The sequence below is a fragment of the Cnephaeus nilssonii genome, assembly GCF_951640355.1.
Source record: "Cnephaeus nilssonii genome assembly, chromosome: 6".
NCBI classification, from domain to species: Eukaryota; Metazoa; Chordata; class Mammalia; order Chiroptera; family Vespertilionidae; genus Cnephaeus; species Cnephaeus nilssonii.
The window spans coordinates 11,975,633-11,994,009 of NC_137077.1; the positions used below are offsets into that span (position 1 = coordinate 11,975,633).

The following is an 18,377-nucleotide window of genomic DNA, read 5'->3' on the forward strand; positions in this document are numbered from 1 at the left end:
GAATATCTAGGAATATAAAATGTGAAATATCTTGGTTCAGCTAAAGTATGAAATCATAAAATTATTAGAAATATAAGAATATATATCATTTCCCTCACTGCAACATTTTAATCACACTTCACTAAAATTTGATCATCCTTAACTAGATGGTCTCTAATTTATGCAAAAGTACTTTGGTTAGAACTATTGTATGTATAGCAGATGACTGGATCAGAAAACTGTGGTACATCTACACAATGGAATACTATGCTGCCATAAAAAAGAAGGAATTCTCATCATTTGCAGCAACCTGGATGGAATTGGAGAATATTATACTAAGTGAAATAAGCCAGTCAATGAAAGAAAAATACCACATGATCTCACTCATTTATGGATAATAAAGAACATTATAAACTGATGAACAAAAAGATAGTTACAGAGACATTAAAGCAACAAACAGACTTTCAAATTACAGGGGGAAAGTTAGGGAGAGGGGGGGTAGATAAGAAATCAAACAAAGGACTTGTATGCATGCATATAAGCATAAACAATGGACGGAAAACTCTGGGGGGTGAGGGCATGTGTGGGTGTGGGGTGGGGGGGGTAATGGTAAGATATGTACACATATAATACCTCAATTAAAAAAATAAATAAATAAATAAATAAAAAGAACTATTGTATGTATGATTCCCGTGATTTGTCATTTATTAAACAAATATTTATAGTGGTGTGTCCACCTCTTTCCAAACCCCGGGGACAGAGCAATCATCCCTGTTAGCGCCACTTCATTTCCTGCCAAAATGACTCTACTTTTTAAAGGTAGCCTGGGTGTATTAACATAATAACCTTAGGAGAAATAGAGGTGAAACAAGGTAGCAATGTTTCTTGTGGAATAAAAGCACCACAAAAACAAACGGACCATTAGTTTTTGTGGGTCAAAGAGTTAATGACTATTTTCCAACTGTGTAAACGATCACCCTAATTTTAAATACCTTCCTAAAAAGTGGAAGAGGGGGAGGTTTGCTTTCATAAAAGTATCTATCACATGCAGTTCTAGTGACAAAAAGTAATTGTAAATGGGTACAATAAACCAGTAAATTTAAACTGTTAAGTAAAAAACCTTTCTGAGTTCAGAGAGCCCTTCTAACGAATGATAAAATCTGAGGGTGGTGCTGTGGATATCCCCCCAAAAGTGCAAGTAACCTGGGGACACAATGCTTGTGACTGGGCATCTGGTGGCACCAGCCCTTAAACCTGTGGCGACTGACACTGCGTGGGGTTAGTGTCAGACCGGACTTGAACTGTAGGACACCCAGCTGGTGTCGGGGAAGCAGAGAACTGGCTGGTATCCGGAGGAAAAAACCTCTCAGATATTCGTCAGGTTTTACAAAATACTTTACAAAAATTTGGTCTCCTAATAAATGAGACTCTGAACCACCTTGAAATGATTTATGAACCATACCAGGATGGAATTGTGCTGTATGTACTTCAACCAATAATTATTTACATTCCAGGTACAGAGTTTTTAACGATATTTTCTTACTAGAGGCCCGGTGCACGAAATTCGTGCACAGGGGGTGTGTCCCTCAACCCAGCCTTCACCCACTCCAATCTGGGACCCTTCGAGGGATGTCTGACAGCCCGTTTAGGCCCGATCCTACCGGTCACTCCTAACTGCCCTACCGGGATCGGGCCTAAACGGGCAGTCGGGCATCCCTCTCACAATCTAGGACTGCTGGCTCCCAACTGCTCACCTGCCTGCCTTCCTGATTGCCCCTAACCGCTTCTGCCTGCCAGCCTGATCACTCCCTTGCCAGCCTGATTGCCCCTAACTGCCCTCCCCTGTAGGCCTGGTCACCACCCCTAACTGCCCTCCCCTGCAGGCCTGGTCCTCCCAACTGCTCTCTTCTGCAGGCCTGGGTCCCCCCCAACTGCCCTTCCCTGCAGGCCCAGTTGCCCCCAACTTCTCTCCTCTGCTGGCCTGGTCACCCCTAACTGCCCTTCCCTGCAGGCTTGATCACCCCCAACTGCCCTCCCTTGCAGGCCTGGTCCCTCCCAACTGCCCTCCCCTGCTGGCCTGATTGCCCACAAACTGCCCTCCCTTGCAGACCTGGTCCCTCCCAACTGCCCTCCCCTGCTGGCCATCTTGTGTCCACATGGGGGCAGCCATCTTTGACCACATGGGGACAGCCATCTTGTGTGTTGGAGTGATGGTCAATTTGCATATTACTCTTTTATTAGATAGGCTATTCTAATCTTGTCCCATTCCCCAACAGCCGCAGGAAAACCTCCTGTATTAGTTTCCTATGGTTGCTGTAACAGATCACCACAAACTGGGTGGTCACCGGTTAGGCACTCGAAGTTCGGGAGGCCAGGACAAAATCCAGGTATCAGGTCCACACTCCCTCCCGGGGCCACAGGGCAGATTCCATCCCTGCCTCTTGGCATCTGTGGCCGTGAGCATTCCTCGACATTGACGTCTTCTTCGGCTTAGTCCACTTCACTCTGCTCGTCCTCATACCACCTTCTCCTCTCTCTGTCTGTCTTCTCCTCTTCAGTTTCTCATAAGAACACGTATCATTAGATATAGAGTCTACCCAGATAACCTAAGATGACCTTCTCATCTCAAAATCTTTCACTTAATTACATCTCAAAGGTCCTTTTTCCAAATAAGAGAGCATTCACACACTGAAGGATTAGGACATGGACATAACTTTTTAGGTTATCATTCAACCTCCTAACCCTTCTTATCTCTGTCCGCCCCACTCCTTCCAAAACAGAAATTCTCTTTTGAACAGAAATATGTAGCAAAGTTAATATTTGAGGGAGAATTAAATTTTATATAACTTGGCAAATAGAGACAAAATTTTATTCCTAATGAAGGAGATAAAGCAAGCCAGCTGCAAGATATTACTTCAGTTCAGTAATTTTCATCTTGGTTCCTATACACACATGTCCCTTTTCAACCTAATCCAGTCTTACAAGTTAAAAAGAGTGAGCCATACTTCCCAGTATGTTTTTATTATTTTTCAGATTCATATACTTATTGTTATGAGTTCCTCACACATGCCTAGTTCTAATACAAAGAAAATACTTATCTTTGTAAAAGAAAGATCACATACATTTTTACTTTTGAAAAGGTAGTCTAATTAATGCCTTTTTTTCATCACTACTCTATATGCATTTTATAAAGTTGATGTAATATACTGGAAATATTCACACAAGTAAATGAACTGTTAAATTATATTTCATTAAAGCATATTTCTTTTTTCATACTAAGTGGTGATCATTTAAACACACACACCAAAAACTAAAATTATATACATAAAGAATTTCTTAAAAGTACTAAAGATTTATGTCTTCTTTCACCATAAATTATCAGAAACATAAAATGATGATGGTTCCTATGGGAAATAATAAAAATATGCAGGAATGTTTTAATCTTTATTTGCTTTATAAAAGAGCCCCTCTGAGAACTGCGGAACATGACTACAGAAAAAGAAACAAAATTCTCTTTAATTCTGACAGCTTGCTAGGTCTCCTCTGACCCACAATAGTTCTAAAACTATGTCATAGTCTCAGTTTGGCCCAAAGAAGTAGAACAACAGCTCTTCAGTTCATCCAAAGCAATGTTTATTTTTCAAGAAGCCAACAAAAGACACAGATTCATTTCTTCAATGGAGAAAAAACATTCAGGTCAATGGGTCCTGGAAATACAAAATTATGTTAATGAACGTAGAAGCGCTTACAGAAAATCTCTTGCTTACAAGTTTTCCTGAGGAATCACACCTTAGGTAGGTAAAAATTCATAAAGAAAGGCAGCCATGTAAGTACAGACCTAAGGTAACGCACTGACATTTAGCTGCTATAATGTAAGCCATGTCTATGTTGAGCTAGAAGTGGCTCATAGCAGAACTGAATAATTCACTTAGGTCACCTTTATGAACCATTCACGTGATTTCAAGGTCAATTCTGGGGATTGGAACAAGTGAACTTCCTGCTTCTGACGGACCCGTAGTGATGCCTGAGCGAGGTATTTCCACATCTCTTGTCCTTCACCATCACTTGAAAGGAGGTACATCTGAGAGGACATTGATCACCTACCGCTTCCTACCTCCCCTTTAGAGGTAGTAAGTAGCATCTCCTTCCAGTTCCCAGGCTTTAACAGTTTGGGTTCATTTCTCCCCTTCCTCCTTCCTCCCTGACAGGAAGTCCACCCTTAGCCTGGCCGTCTGTCCTCCAGGGGTCTCTGGCATCAACTGGCATCAACACCTCCACCACCCCAGACCCTCCTCAATACACTGATCCCAGAGAACAGCTTTGATTTATGCCACCCTATATGCTCACTCTGTCTTTCTATACTAGCTGTGGATGTCTTTCCCTATATTAATAAATAGCATTTGAGTACTTAACAATATACAAAGCACTTTACATACATTAACTCTGTTCATCTTGACTCAGTTCCATAGTTACTCCCCCATTTTACAGTTAAGGAAACTAAGGTACCACCAGTTTAAGCGAGTTGCCCAAGGGCATGCAGCTGATCAATGATGAAAGCAGGATTTGCTATGATAAGATGAAAAAAGCCTCTCTGTCCTCCTCACCCTCATCCTGACCACTCTTACCTCCTTCCAAACTCCCTGGAATCAATATCACTACGAAAGCCAGGCAGGCCAGGCTTCTCACTGCCTTGAAATGCACCAGGCCCATCTCCATCCCTCTGATTTCATACAGCATTAAAAATGCCCTTGTTTCTGTTTCTGCTACTCCAATTCTGACCTATTCTTCACAGTCACGCAGGTCCAACTTCTTCCAAGGAGGCCTCCCAAACATTCTATTTTGTTCTCTCAACTGCTGTATCCGTCACGGTGTCCCCATACATTTTAGGACTTAATTTTGCATCATCTCTCCCCACCACCCCATATACTCATTCATTTGATAGCAACAAATTTTTGAGGGTTAAAAAATTCCTTTGAAAGTTTGTTTGTTGGTCTGGAGCAGGGGTGGGGAACATCGGGCCCGAGGGCTGTATAAGGTTCCTGAAATCATTGGGTCTGGCCCTGCCAAGGCATGAGGGGTGAGTTAATTAAATGTCTGACCAAATATAGCAGGCTAATTTCTAAGTTGATAATTTTCTATGGCCCAAGAATGATGCTATAAATATCCATATAGCCCTTGGCAGAAAAAGGTTCCCCACCCCACCCACCCCTGGTCTAAAGGCTGAGGGAACAGCTATGAACAGGATGCAGGAGGCTCTCCCAAGGCCTACATCTGAACACAAGAGACAATAAATATCCGCTCTCCAGCAGAGACTCTTTCAGAGAGAAAACAAGTGAGTTCAGCAGGTTTAAGAAAAGAAAGGAGGATGGTGGGGCTGGGGCCTAAGTGAGCTGAGCAGCACACGGTAAGAGGACTTCTTGATGAAAGCAACAAAACTATATAGTATTCCCACCACTATTCAGCCCGGACTAATGCTAACTAAGCACAGTGGCAGCATTTCAATACTACCAAAGCATTTCTAGATATAAATTAAGGCTGGACTGTACAGCTACACCAAAGGAGAATGAAATTATCTAATTGGAGATGAGGATAACTAATCTAAATAATTGGACCCAAGAGAATTAGATTAACTCCCTGGGTACACTGATAAAATGGAATAAATAATCATTAAACGCCTCCTCCTCCTCCTCAGACTCTTGTTATATAACCAGCGGAAGAACCATGGTAGAAACATTCTGATAATCAACTGCCCGTAAAGTTATGGTTAGGTAGTTGCCACTCACATACCTCTGGTAGAAAAACTGCAACTAGCCCTAGCCGGTTTAGCTCAGTGGATAGAGGGTCGGCCTGCAGACTGAAAGGTCCCAGGTTCAATTCCATTCAAGGGCACATGCCCAGGTTGCAGACTCAATCCCCAGTAGGGGCCGTGCAGGAGGCAACCGATCAATGATTCTCTCATCATTGATGTTTCTACCTCTCTCTCCCTCCCCCTTCCTCTCTGAAATCAATTTAAATATATATATATTTATTTTAAAAGGAAAGAAAAACTACAACTAATCAATTCAATCAACTACCAAGAGCAGAATACTTCTGAAATAACTGTTACTGCCAACAATTTCTACAGCCTTAGTCTGCATGGAAATGGGCTATTGTAGATACTTGGAACCATCCAGACTTTTAAGGGACTTCCTGGTTTACACTACAGACTCGCTTAACCATCTATGTGTATAATTATATAAGAGGGAATGACTGAGTTGATATAAATCATTAGCTCTAATGCAGGCTTGCTCATTTCTCTGCCTGGTTAAGGAATATGTTCAAAGAAAAACAAAGATATAGAGAATCTGATGGCTGAGGCAGAGAGGTGGGGGTGGGGGACAGAGAAACACAGCAAGAGCAAAAGTTCCCTGCCTTATAGTAAATGTTACCCTTTAAAAATGGGCTATTTAATCCAGATGTTTCTCTATAGGTTAGGGTCTAGACTATAGACAATGCAGGAAAATGTACTGAATCTTCACTGAGTGGAAAATACAAATCCTCCCACCATAGCTCTCAGGAGGGAAAAATCAAATTCCTCCATTGAGAGGAATAAAAAGGTACTAAAACTAAATGGCTCCCATGATCCCATCTAGACTGATAGCTGAACTCCTCCCAGATGGAACTGTATTATTCAACATCTCCTGGCCACGTGGAGGTTCAATGTGTAGTCTATTGGCTTTGCAATTGTTCTCTAATCGTTAATCTTCCTACCTAGTCTATTAACTTCGCAAGAGCAAGGAAGTTTGACTTCATTGTACAACCATCATTGCTGGCTGCCCTGCCCCTGCCCTAAGTTCCCAGCAGGGTGCAGTCCTCTGCACATTTGAAGGGTAGGTTTACGTTTGCGGTTAGAAATCTCCTGTGAAGGAAATGGAACCGGGATGATCCAGGGCCTCACGGACCTAGGGGCTGATTTCTTCTGGCCGTTGACCATTTTACTGCCTATCCGTTTCTCCACGTAGTGGACACACAGAATCAAATTTACTCAAGTACACTACTAAATACCAATGTGTCATATTAACCAATTCCACCAGACAAAAGCCAAGAAAGGCAGTTGTCAGATAGCTCGGGGAAAGGAGCAACAATGACCTGCTTTCCCTGGGTCACTTAGGGAGAAAAGCAGGGCTTATCATGGAGCGTTCCAGTTCGGGAGCATTATTAGAGTTTTACTAGTGCTTCCTCTGAAAGTGGATTTGCCATGTTCTCACAGAAAAATATTCAGGGAAAGCCATTTCACCTTCAACATGGTAATATTCCACTCCTCTATAATAATTACAGTACAGAGTGCTTTCAATCAGGAACTCAAAAAAAGGTGAAATGAAATGGCCATCGTAACACAACCAGCACAGTGCCAAAGTCAAGCTTAACCCGCACTCTCCAGGCTCAAGTTCAGCATCCTTCCCACCATCTCTCTCAGTACTTTTTTGTTGTTGTTGTTGTTGTTGCTTGCCGGAAGCCAATTCCAGCATGTCAGCAGGGCTGAATCATCTGGGATGGCTGAAAGGCATTTCCCCAAACCTGAATAGGATTGTCTGCTGCCAGACAGCTCAGGGCATCTTAATCTGCATGTTATTGCCTCCTGTTGGCCAGACACCTGTAGGCTATTCCCCAATCTGACAATGCTTCTGTAAACCCTACCCTTTAAAACCCTACCCTTTGAAGTGTATTATTTCCACCTTGCCTTAGGACAATTTGTGTTAATAAATAGCACGGGATCCTGAGTCAAGGGGTAGTCTTTAGCTCCTTTAGCTGAAGCTCGTCTGACCCCCAAAGCCTTTCAAAACTATCTTTCGTTCTTGGACTCCTTATTGAATCTACGCATCAGCTCCTTTCTACAGATTGCTGAAACCCTTCGTAATGCTGGGACAAGAACCCCGGCAGTTGCTTACGTAAGGCTATTGAATTGTATGATCCTGGGACATTTCAGGGACAACATCTATGTAATGCACTTCATTGTGCTTGGGTTCCGTACTACAAGTTTGCAGCCAGTCGATAGCATATTTGATACTAATGTCTAAGTTCACAACAGAAAGAACTGAAGTACCTTTGCACTCTGGTTTGGGTTTTTTTTTTACCTGCCATCTCTCTTCCTGATGCATGTCCTTTCTGAAACTAAAGTCATACCACCAGCTAACAGAAAATTTCAAAATAACAATGACCAAATCCCCAAGCGCGCCAGCTGGACTCAGCAGGGAAATGTTTGGAGAATGACTTCTCAAAGATAAGAGAAGGTCCCTCAAAGAGGTGATGCAATAACTCCCTGTTCATGATGTTTTCTTCTCCTTAATGTTTCACAATCTGCACTTGCTATCTTGCTCTTCCCTGAACATGAAGTAATTTTTAGCAAAGAGCAAGCTACAGGAGAGACTAACATACTCTTGCATGAGCTGTCCATCATAAACAAAAGTAAGGCTACTCATTAAGACATGAGTTTTTCCAACATAACTATACCTCCCTTTATGTAAGAAGGAATGTGCTGGGGGGGCGGGGGGGGGGCGGCGGGTGGTGATCAACCAGATATGTGTAAGGAGAATCATATTTTTCCCATTTTCTTTCATTACCATTTCAAAGCTACCTTATCATTACTCTGACTTAGCCATGGGACTCCTCCCTCTATCCTCACACCGGATAAGCAGTTCAGTAATAAAAATGTAAATGAACTCAACTGGCTCCACCTTACAGGAAATGTTACAAAGCATTCTATCATTTTTTACTATTTTTAATGTTTTCATTGATTTGAGAGAGAGAGGAAGGGAGAGAGAAACATCAATGATGAGAATCATTGATCAGCTGCCTCTTGCACGCCCCCTACTGGGGAATGAAGTCCAAACCCGGCAATGTGCCCCGACTGGGAATCCAACTTAACCTCCAGCTTCATGAATCCACGCTCAACCACTGAGCCACACAAACCGCCCCCCCCACACACACACACACACACCCACCCCCCGCCAAATATTTTTTCTTATGTGGATAATTGTCCTTAACCCTTTTGTAAAGTAGGGTGTGTGCACATGCAGTGGGTTGCACAGGACCACAGGGCATGATAGGTGGAGAAATATAAATCATGGTGAGTGATGTGGCCTTGACATTGTTCCAGGTTTCCAGGCAGAGCTCTTTGGCCACTCGCAGGTGAGAATCCTGTTCTTGCCCTCCTTGGCACAAGGCACTAATTAATCTATAACACAAGGCACTAATTAACCTATGTCATTGTTATAGGAATCAAAAGATTTGTTCCCGGGTGGCTCTCTCTGCATGTCACAAGGACAGGAATTTAATTCAAGACAATAAAGGTTACCTGCAAGAGGTAAACTTTTCAAAAAAAAAATCATTACTTGGGTTCATTCACAGCTCTAGGACTAGAATGCCACATACTTTAGTACCTTCTCTTAAAATATTCCACATGTGTGGTCACAGACAAGCAAAGAGGAAAAACAAACTTGGCCAATTAATTAACTGAGCAGGTTTCCATATCGGATCCCAGTATATGAGCATCAAAATAAACTTTAAAATAAATAAACAAATAAAGCTTGGATTTTAAACTGAATCTTCCACCGAGATCTGAGTTAAGGGAAGTGACAGGCCCAAGGTCGCAAAGCCATTGACAGGGCATCCATACCCACACCCACACACCCCCTAGGAAATACTGCAGCATCAGCCTGCTGTTTGCATTTGCTGGTTGGGATAGGATGAGGCATCTGATTGATCTCAGCTGAAGGAAATACAAATTCTTGATCCTAACGGGCACTAAAATAGGTCAGCAGGTATTATTCAAAACAGATCCAGACTCTTAAATCGGGAGGCACTAGCTGGGTTAAAAGGAAGGGTTGAATTTTGGAAATAAGTCACTTGATAAAAAAAAAAAAAAACCTGGGTGACTGGAGGAAATCTAGACTTCGCCTGCCAATCAGCAAAACGAAGTGGTGTCAAAAGGAAGTTTCAGTATGTGTTTATTTTTTTAATGAAAAATCTAGGAACAGATCACTGCTACTATTAAAACTCTCACAGATCTAAAGCTTCCTTTGCACTGCAGCCTCTCAGAGAAACCCTACAAAAACAGCCCCGGCAGGTCTTAAGCATCAACACCGACTCGGATGAATTTTTGGAGCCCTGTTTGCAGTTCTAACCCCACTCGCATCCCCTCAGCACCACCATCAGAAAGTCCTGAATTGCTTTGCTACACTTTTCCAGGTGCAGCGTCTGGGTTCCGGGTTCCGAGGGGCTGGGGCGAGGCCTCGGGGGGGCAAGTGTTGGCGCGCAGGGCACGGGCACGGACCACTCCTAGGAACCCTCTCCCCCAGGAGAATGCCCAGCCCACCCACCGCAGGGGACCCCGCCGCAGGGGACCCCGCCGCCAGTCCTCCCCGCGGTCCCTCCGCAGGATCGTCCTGCAGGCTCTCCTCGCCCAGGCGTGACCGCCCCCGCGCGGGGCACATGCCCTGCGTTCAGCGGTTCCAAAAGCGGGCGGTCTGCTCCGGTCCCGAAAACGGGGGGCAGGCACAAGGGGTGCATGCCCTCCCTCCCCGGCTCCCCGCCGCCTTTCTCCTGGCCTCTCGAGCCGAGGTGGCCCGCCCGGCGGACTCCCCACCACCTCCCGCGTCGCCGACCCCAGGCTCCGGGCTGCCCGCCGCGCTCACCTGGGCCCGCGCCCGCGCTGGTGGCGGTGGAGTTCCCGCAGCCCATCGCGCCCGCTGGCCCGGAGAAGCGGCGCTCGCAGCCGGCGGCCGCAGCTCCTGGGGGCGGAGACGGAGGCGGAGGGCGGCGCGTCCCGAGCGGCGGGGGCACGCGGGGCCAGGGGGCGCGCGGGGGCCGGCCCCGCCCGCCGCAGACGCGCGCGGGCCAGGGCGCGGCGGAAACCGCCGGGCACCCTAGCCCCCGCCCTGACGGGACCCCGCCGGGCCCACCCGTCACCTTGGCAACAACGCGCCGGCCAATACGCAGCCTCCTACGGGCTCCCCGACCCGGCATTGGTCGTCATTGAGAGGGGGCGGGAGTTTAAACTGGGTTTGGGCCGCTGGGGCGAGGCTGAGGGGCGTGGCCGGGGCGGAAGCGGGGCTGTGGCCTAGGAGCTGGGGATGCTCACTTGCTCACCCTGCACATCCTTTTTGCCTTCTCCTTTCCTTCCCCACCAGGATGTGGGGAGCAGAGGAGGTGGCAGGGAACACTTGTTTCGCGCGCAGTGGGGAGCCCAATAAAATGGTATTGACTGAATGATGCTCAGATCGGAAGCCAAACCGAAATGCATGTGTGCTTTATTAACAGGGAGCTGATGCATCTCTGTTCCTGCATCCACACTGGCTAATAAAGAACATGTATGTTCCCAATGTTGGTCATATTAACGTATTCCTCTTTCAAATAAATGCCACCATTTCGGTAACCTGGCTACAGGACCTCCACTCTGAGTAAGTGGCAGAACTGTGAATTTACATGGCACCGTTCAGTCTAATAGTTGAGTGTTATTGGAATCAGATCGTCCAGGCTAAAATTCCCGCTCTGCCCCTCCTGACCTCAGCAAAGTTACTTAACCCATTAGTGTATCCGCTGTTTTACCTGTGAAACTGCAATAATAACTCAGGTACACCTAACACCTACCACAGTGCCTGACGCAGTGCCTGATCCTTTAAAAAAAAAAAAAAAAAGCCAGCTATTCTTCTTTTCCTTAAATCTATTAGACATGAATAATAATTCCCTGAAGGTAAGGACTGGATGATTTATCATAATGTCCTGGCTCATAGTACAGACTCGGTAAATGTTTTGGGAGATGAATTCAAGCCAAGAATTAAATCTCCATTTTAAACCCATTTAATATTTATAGAGAGCCTAGCCTGTGCCAAGTCTTTTGTTAAAATTAAGTTCCAAGGATACAAACATGTGGGAGCCAGTCTAACCAGACAGACTGATTATAAGCAAATTAATTGCAATATAGCAGGAATGTTGCCGGAGGAATACGGGGTGCTTTGGGAGCCCAGACGAGATACTGGTTAAAAGACTTCCAAAAACCGTTCTGTTGTGCTTAGAGAAAGCCTTGAGGCAGGACCAAGGCCCTAGTGGACTGTTCAACATGCCCTGCCAGGCAACAGTGAGGACTGGGCAACCCTATCACTCAGGAGCGTCATCCATCCTTTGAAAATTAGATATACCTGGGCATGGGCTGAGATGGTAATTCTTGGACAAATAGGGTGTTTTTGAGTTGTTTGACTCCTAGAAGCAGTTTCTCTACCTTGGCCTCCATTATCTTGGTTCAGTGGCTACCCCCATACAAATCCAGAATTAGCAGGGAGGAAGGGGGGACTATCAAACAGCCAAAAGAAATACTCTTGCTTATTTCTGGACTTACACTGGACTCCAGCTCTAAGACACTCACAAGAAAGAGAAAAACATGCCAAAACCGGTTTGGCTCAGTGGATGGAGCGTCGGCCTGCAGACTGAAAGGTCCCAGGTTCGATTCCGGTCAAGGGCATGTACCTTGGTTGCGGGCACATCCCCAGCAGGGGGTGTGCAGGAGGCAGCTGATCCATGGTTCTCTCTCTTTGATGTTTCTAACTCTCTATCCCTCTCTCTTCCTCTCTGTAAAAATCAATAAAATATATTTAAAAAAAAGAAAGAAAGAAAGAGAAAAACAGACCCTGACATCCAGAAACTGGCCTGACACAGCTAGGCCTTCGCGCTCTCCCACTAAACACAGCTGCACAGACACCAATATCATCAGACAAGGCCATTCTACAACTGGGCTGAAGTGAGGCCAAATGAGACCACTCAGCAATCTTGTCTAAGCATGACAAAAAACAATGTCACTGGTAAACCACAAAAACACCAAACTCCACCCCATCCTGGCTAATAAGGATGACTGCTACTTGCTTCCAGTTACACTTTTAGCTCCATTCCAGTCTTCCTGCCTCATAGATGAGATTTATTAAGAATTGTCCCTACTTCCTGAGCACATCCAATCCAGAAAAAGTCCTGCTTTCTTCTTTAACTTTTAATATATTTTTATTGATTTCGGAGAGGAAGGGAGAGGGAGAGACAGATAGAAACATCAATGATGAGAGAAAATCATTGGTCAGCTACCTCCTGCACACCCCCCACTGGGGTCAAGCCCACAACCCAGGCATGTGCCCTGACCGGGAATCCAACCAGGACCTCCTGGTTCATAGGTTGATGCTCAACCACTGAGCCATGCTGGCCAGGCAAATCCTGGTTTCTTAAATTCCAACCAAAATCACCCAACTCAAACCCCAGACCTTTACAGTCCTTTCTAACACCCTGTAACTGAGATATATCATGGTCCCCCACGGTGTGCCTTCTCTTTTACTGCAATGAGGAATAAACCCAACTAGTTCAACTACCAGCATGATCTTGGTGGTCTTTGGCAGGAGGATATTGATCCTTGTAATTAATATGTACTCTGCCTTGAAAGGTTATCTCTCCACTAGAGGCCCGGTGCATAAAATTTGTGCACTCAGGGGGGTGGAGAGGGGAGGGGTCCTTCAGCCCGGCCTGCACCCTCTCGCAGTCCGGGAGCCCTCGGGGGATGTCCGACTGATGACTTAGGCCTAAGCCCACAGTCGAACATCCTTAGCACTGCCATGGAGGCGGGAGAGGCTCCTGCCACCGCCACTGCACTGGCCAGCCGTGAGCCCGGCTTCTGGCCTAGTGGCGCTCCCCCTGTGGGAGTGCACTGACCACAGGGGACAGCTCCTGCATCGAGCATCTTCCCCCTGGTGGTCAGTGTGCATCATAGCGACTGGTCGTTCCGCCATTTGGTTGATTTGCATATTAGCCTTTTATTATATAGGATTCTTAGTGTTCTCTCTCCATTCTTTCAACAAGCACTATTGAGCAGCCACTTTGTGCTGGCCACTTTTCCAAATGCTTGTGATATAGCAATGAACAAGCCACAGAGGAAAAATCTAGTGGGAGCAGACGGATCAAAATCAAACCAAAAAAAAAAAAAAGATAATTTCAGACGCTATACATTCAATGGGGGAAAAAATAAGGTAGGGCACTAGAATAGGTGATGAGGGGTAGAGGGAGAGATGCTATTTTAGGCAGGAGGGTTGAGGAAGGCCTCTCAGAGGAAGGGGTATTTTAGCTGAGTTCTGATTGATGAGAACATATCAGACATGTGAAAACCAAGGAAAGAGCACTTCAGGCAGAGGTAAAGCCATGTGCAAGAGCCCTGATGCAGGAACATGCTGGGTATGTTTCATAAACAGAAAAAGGTCAGGATGGCTCAGCTAAAGCAGAGATGGCAGTGGGTAATTGGAGAGGTACGCCAGCTCACACTAGGTATAATGGGCTTTGTAAGGAGTTAAAAAAAATTTTTTTAGATATTTTTATTGATTTCAGAGAGAGGAAGGGAGAGGGAGAGAGAGATAGAAACATCAGTGATGAGAGAGAATCATTGATCGGCTGCCTCCTACACACCCCCTACTAAGAAGCAAGCCCCAAAACCCGTGCATGTGCCCTGACCTGGAATTGAACCCTGACCTCCTGGTTCATGGGTCTATGCTCAACCACTGAACCACACCAGCCAGGCAGGAGTTAAAATTTTATTCAAAGGGCAATGGAAAGTCATTTGATGAGACAGTGTATGATAAGTTCCTAATAAAGTGTTAAGCATATAATAAGTGCCCCATAAATGTCAATCTTCTCCCTAATGTGGAATGAAAGAGTAGTCCAGTGTTTCCTTTTTCCTTTTTAGGAATTTGTTTTATTTCGTAGACAACAGTTAATTGCATTTGGATGTTTTCAAAAACAATGATGCAAAAGAAAATTATTAATGCATGCCTCATTTCCTGACTGGTCAATTTTAGCTTCTTTCTCTGCACTAGTTGAATCATACTGTTCAGCTGTTGTTTTCATTCTTCAAACAAGAGCTGATGTGGTGTGAAGGAGAGAGAAGAGGTGTGTGACTGAAATTGGTCTGATAAGAAAAAGAAAGCAAAAGACAGGAGAACATGGGGCTAAATACGTCTCCATTTTCATGGTGTTTCTTCCATAAAAGGCTCCCCACAAAAGTTTGCCAACCTGAGTTTTATTTTTGTTTTTCTCTTTTTCCCCGTTGACATGCTGCAAGATGATTGCCTCGGCTCTGAGTAACACATCCACACGCAGCAATCTCAGCAACAGAAAGGGGGCTTTTCTCCCTTCCCGTCCCTTTTCATTTTTTTAAAATATGTTCTTTATTGGTTTTTAGAGATGGAGGAAGGGAGAGGGATAGAGAGAGAGATAGAAACATCGATGAGAGAGAAACTTCGTCAATTGGCTGCCTCCTGCATGCCCCCTACTGTGGATTGAGCCTGCAACCCAGGCATGTGCCCTGATGGGGAATCCAACAGTGACCTCTTGGTTCCTGGATTGAGGTTACATCACTGAGCCAAACCAGCAGGGCCTTTCTGTCCTTTTTAAAGCTGGACACTTCCTCTCCCATTTCATTGGCCAGAATTGGGTCACACGCCCCGGCCTGATCCAATCACTGAGAAGGTAAATAGGATGGTTGCAATGGGCTCTGATAAGTTACAATTTATCCCTGAGTCATGATAGGGAGTGCAGGATAGACTCCTGAACAAAACTGGGGCTTTGCTGGGAGGGTCAGGTGGGGAGAGGAAGAGGGAATAATTAATATCTGTTTAATCGGTAGTTTAATAGATATACAAATGTGTCTCATTGTCTCATTGTGTTCTGGATTAGGCTTCCGGCTGCCTTGAAGATGGACATGGACATATGGCTAGCTTTGGCCAATAAAATGTGAGTAAAAATGAAATATAACTTAGAGGCTCTATGAGTTCTGGTCTGCTCGGAGTCAGGAGTCAGGAATACGAGATTTATGATGGGTCACGCTTGAAAGATACAAGAGAAAGGGTCAGAAGTGGGCAGGAAAGCCTTCAGGCTGCATTGCAGGTCTGACACCCATGGGAGAAATAAGAAGAGAGATACCTAAGGAGGACTGGGTAGGAAGAAGCTCTGAGCTTGCTGCGGCTCTGAGCAAGTCTTGGCCAGGGCCATTGGGAACTTTCAAAGTAGATTGCATGTAAGGGTAAGGGTGGTCCCAGGCAGAGATGGCCAGGCTCTAGGACCCACTGTGGGCTGCCAGCTGCCCAGAGAGATCTTGATTTGGATTAGAACACAAGCGGCAGATACTGAAGGCTGTCAGCCAACTCCACTGCCCACAGTAGGTTCTCTCTGGAAAGGACATCTGAGCAGCACATCTCCAAGCCTACTGCACAAGAAGGAGCGGTTGATCGCGAGAGCTAGATTCTCCAACTGCAAGGAACCTGGGAGCACATGTGGAAGACTTGCATTCTCCATCAGCCTGGATTCCTCAGTCACTACATCAGGCAGGTCCCACCCACACCCACACAGGTCCCGCAACATGAGCCAGAAGGAACTTTTGTTGTGTTTAAGCCCCTGGGATGTTAGCATTGTGTTATCATAACGTATCATATCATATCAAAGCAGAGCAGAGCATTGCGTAATGTATCATAACACCGATATAGCAACAACCTGTATCTGCTACAGTATGCATGGTCAAGTGCATTGGCATAAAATTGATCACAGTGGTTCCTTGTGGCAACTTTTATCTCTTCTACCTGTGACTGTACCCCCTTTTGCCTTTCCAGAGTGTTCATTTGCACTTTTTCTTTATTTCTTGATTCGTCTTGCTATAGATTTGTCCATTTTATTGGAGTTTTCAGAGTTTTCAATTTTTTTATCTTTTTTGTTTTGTTTATTCACTTATTTCCAGTCCTCATCTTTATTATTTTCTTCTTTCTAATTTCTTTGCATTTACTCTGTTATTTTTATAATTTGAGTTAAACCCCAAACTTGTTTAAATCTTTCTTCTTTTCTTTCTCTCTTCTAAATATTGCTTGTACTGCATCCCAAAAGGTTTGGTATTTTGTATTTTCACTGTTGCTCAGTTATACTTTGTGACTTCCATTACCTATCAATCCAGGAATCATTGAGAACTTTTTTTTTCCCCAAATGCATTTCTTTTAAAAATGTATTAATATTTTTTACTGTTGATTTTAATTTGTCTTGGAGAGAGTTATCACTATCAAAGTAGTGATTTGAAATATATTGGGACTTCCCTTATAATTCTCCTTATTTAATATTTGAACATGTTTCAAACCATTTTCTTATGGAATATGCTACTTAGCCCATACATGACATTTTTAAACAGGTGGCATTAAATGTATGTATTTCGTATCTCTCTGACTCCACCGTTAGCACCTTGAGGAGAGACGGTGTCCCACACTTTTTGTTGCCTTACTGCACGAGGAGAGCAGGTAAAATGTCTGTGTGTGAGTGCAAATGGAGGAGGGTGAGGGGAAGTGAAAGAAAATCATTGTGAAAACATGCTTAAGCCCAACTGCCATTATTAATCCTTGGACTGGGTTTTCAAAAACAATTTACATCATCTTTTTGAAAACAATAATAATACACTTTTGAGCTCTTACTGTGGGTCAGGCACAGTGTCAAATACTGTGCGTAGATTATCTCATTTAACCCTCATGAAAACCTTAAGGGGTAAGTTCTGTTGGGTGGTTCACAGACTTAACAGGAAGGCTGGGGACTCAACCTGGGAAGCAGTCGGGAAGCAAGGGAGGCTGGGCAATGGGACAGCGCAGCCACGGTGCAGGGTTCTGACCTCCAGTGCCACTCTGCCTGCCCTGCCTCTACCCACGTTGCCGTCACAAACCCAACCCCACCCTACCTACATGCCTCTCTGTCTAGACTCAAAGCCCTGGGAGGGAAGATCCAAGGTCAAATGCTCTGTAGGCTCAGAGAGAGAAAGAAGCTGCCCGCTTTCACTTAAGAGACTTAAACAGCAGGTGATTTTCCCGAAACTTGAGAGAGGGGTCATTTTCTGAGTAGTGTAAAAAGGCAGTGAGCCACTGTAACAGGTATAGCATTTGACTTAAGACGATCGAATCCAATGCTCTCGCGTGAGAGTGAGGAGCAGAGCCAAAAGGTCCAGCTCACCGTTGCTTTATTAGTTAGCAGAGCAAGACCTTGAACCCACGGCTCCTCATTTCCTGCCCAGCTCCCTCGGTGATGCTGTTCTGCCTCCTTCATCCTGAAAGACAGGCTGGAGTGATGGCATTCCCTCTCACTTACCCTCCCGCGTGGATATTATTCCTCCTTTGGGAGAATGAGAAGGGCCGACTTTGGGGCCTCAGGTCATCCTGAGATTTGGGGAGGCAGCTTTGCTTCTGAAAACCTGAAGTGTTTGCTGAGGCTCCCAGAGTGGCTGGCTGGGGAGGCTGGGTGGGAAGGAGCTGAGCAGGGAGTCTCATCACGGGTAGGAGAGAAGGGTAGTCATGTTTTTTTCCTGGCGCCTGGCCACAGGCACACTC

The 18,377-nt window shown here is 45.1% G+C and overlaps 1 protein-coding gene across 1 annotated transcript in view; it reads right to left on the minus strand.

Moving 5' to 3' along the window:
* The window catches only part of LOC307101625 (overexpressed in colon carcinoma 1 protein), a 34,915-nt gene extending 24,008 nt beyond the window's left edge, over nucleotides 1–10,907 (minus strand). The window contains exon 1 of the mRNA XM_079774776.1: nucleotides 10,653–10,907. Within this exon, the coding sequence (XP_079630902.1) occupies nucleotides 10,653–10,698 (46 nt within the window). The 5' untranslated portion in view covers nucleotides 10,699–10,907. The remainder of the gene's footprint in view (nucleotides 1–10,652) is intronic.
* Between the last annotated feature and the right edge of the window lie 7,470 nt (nucleotides 10,908–18,377).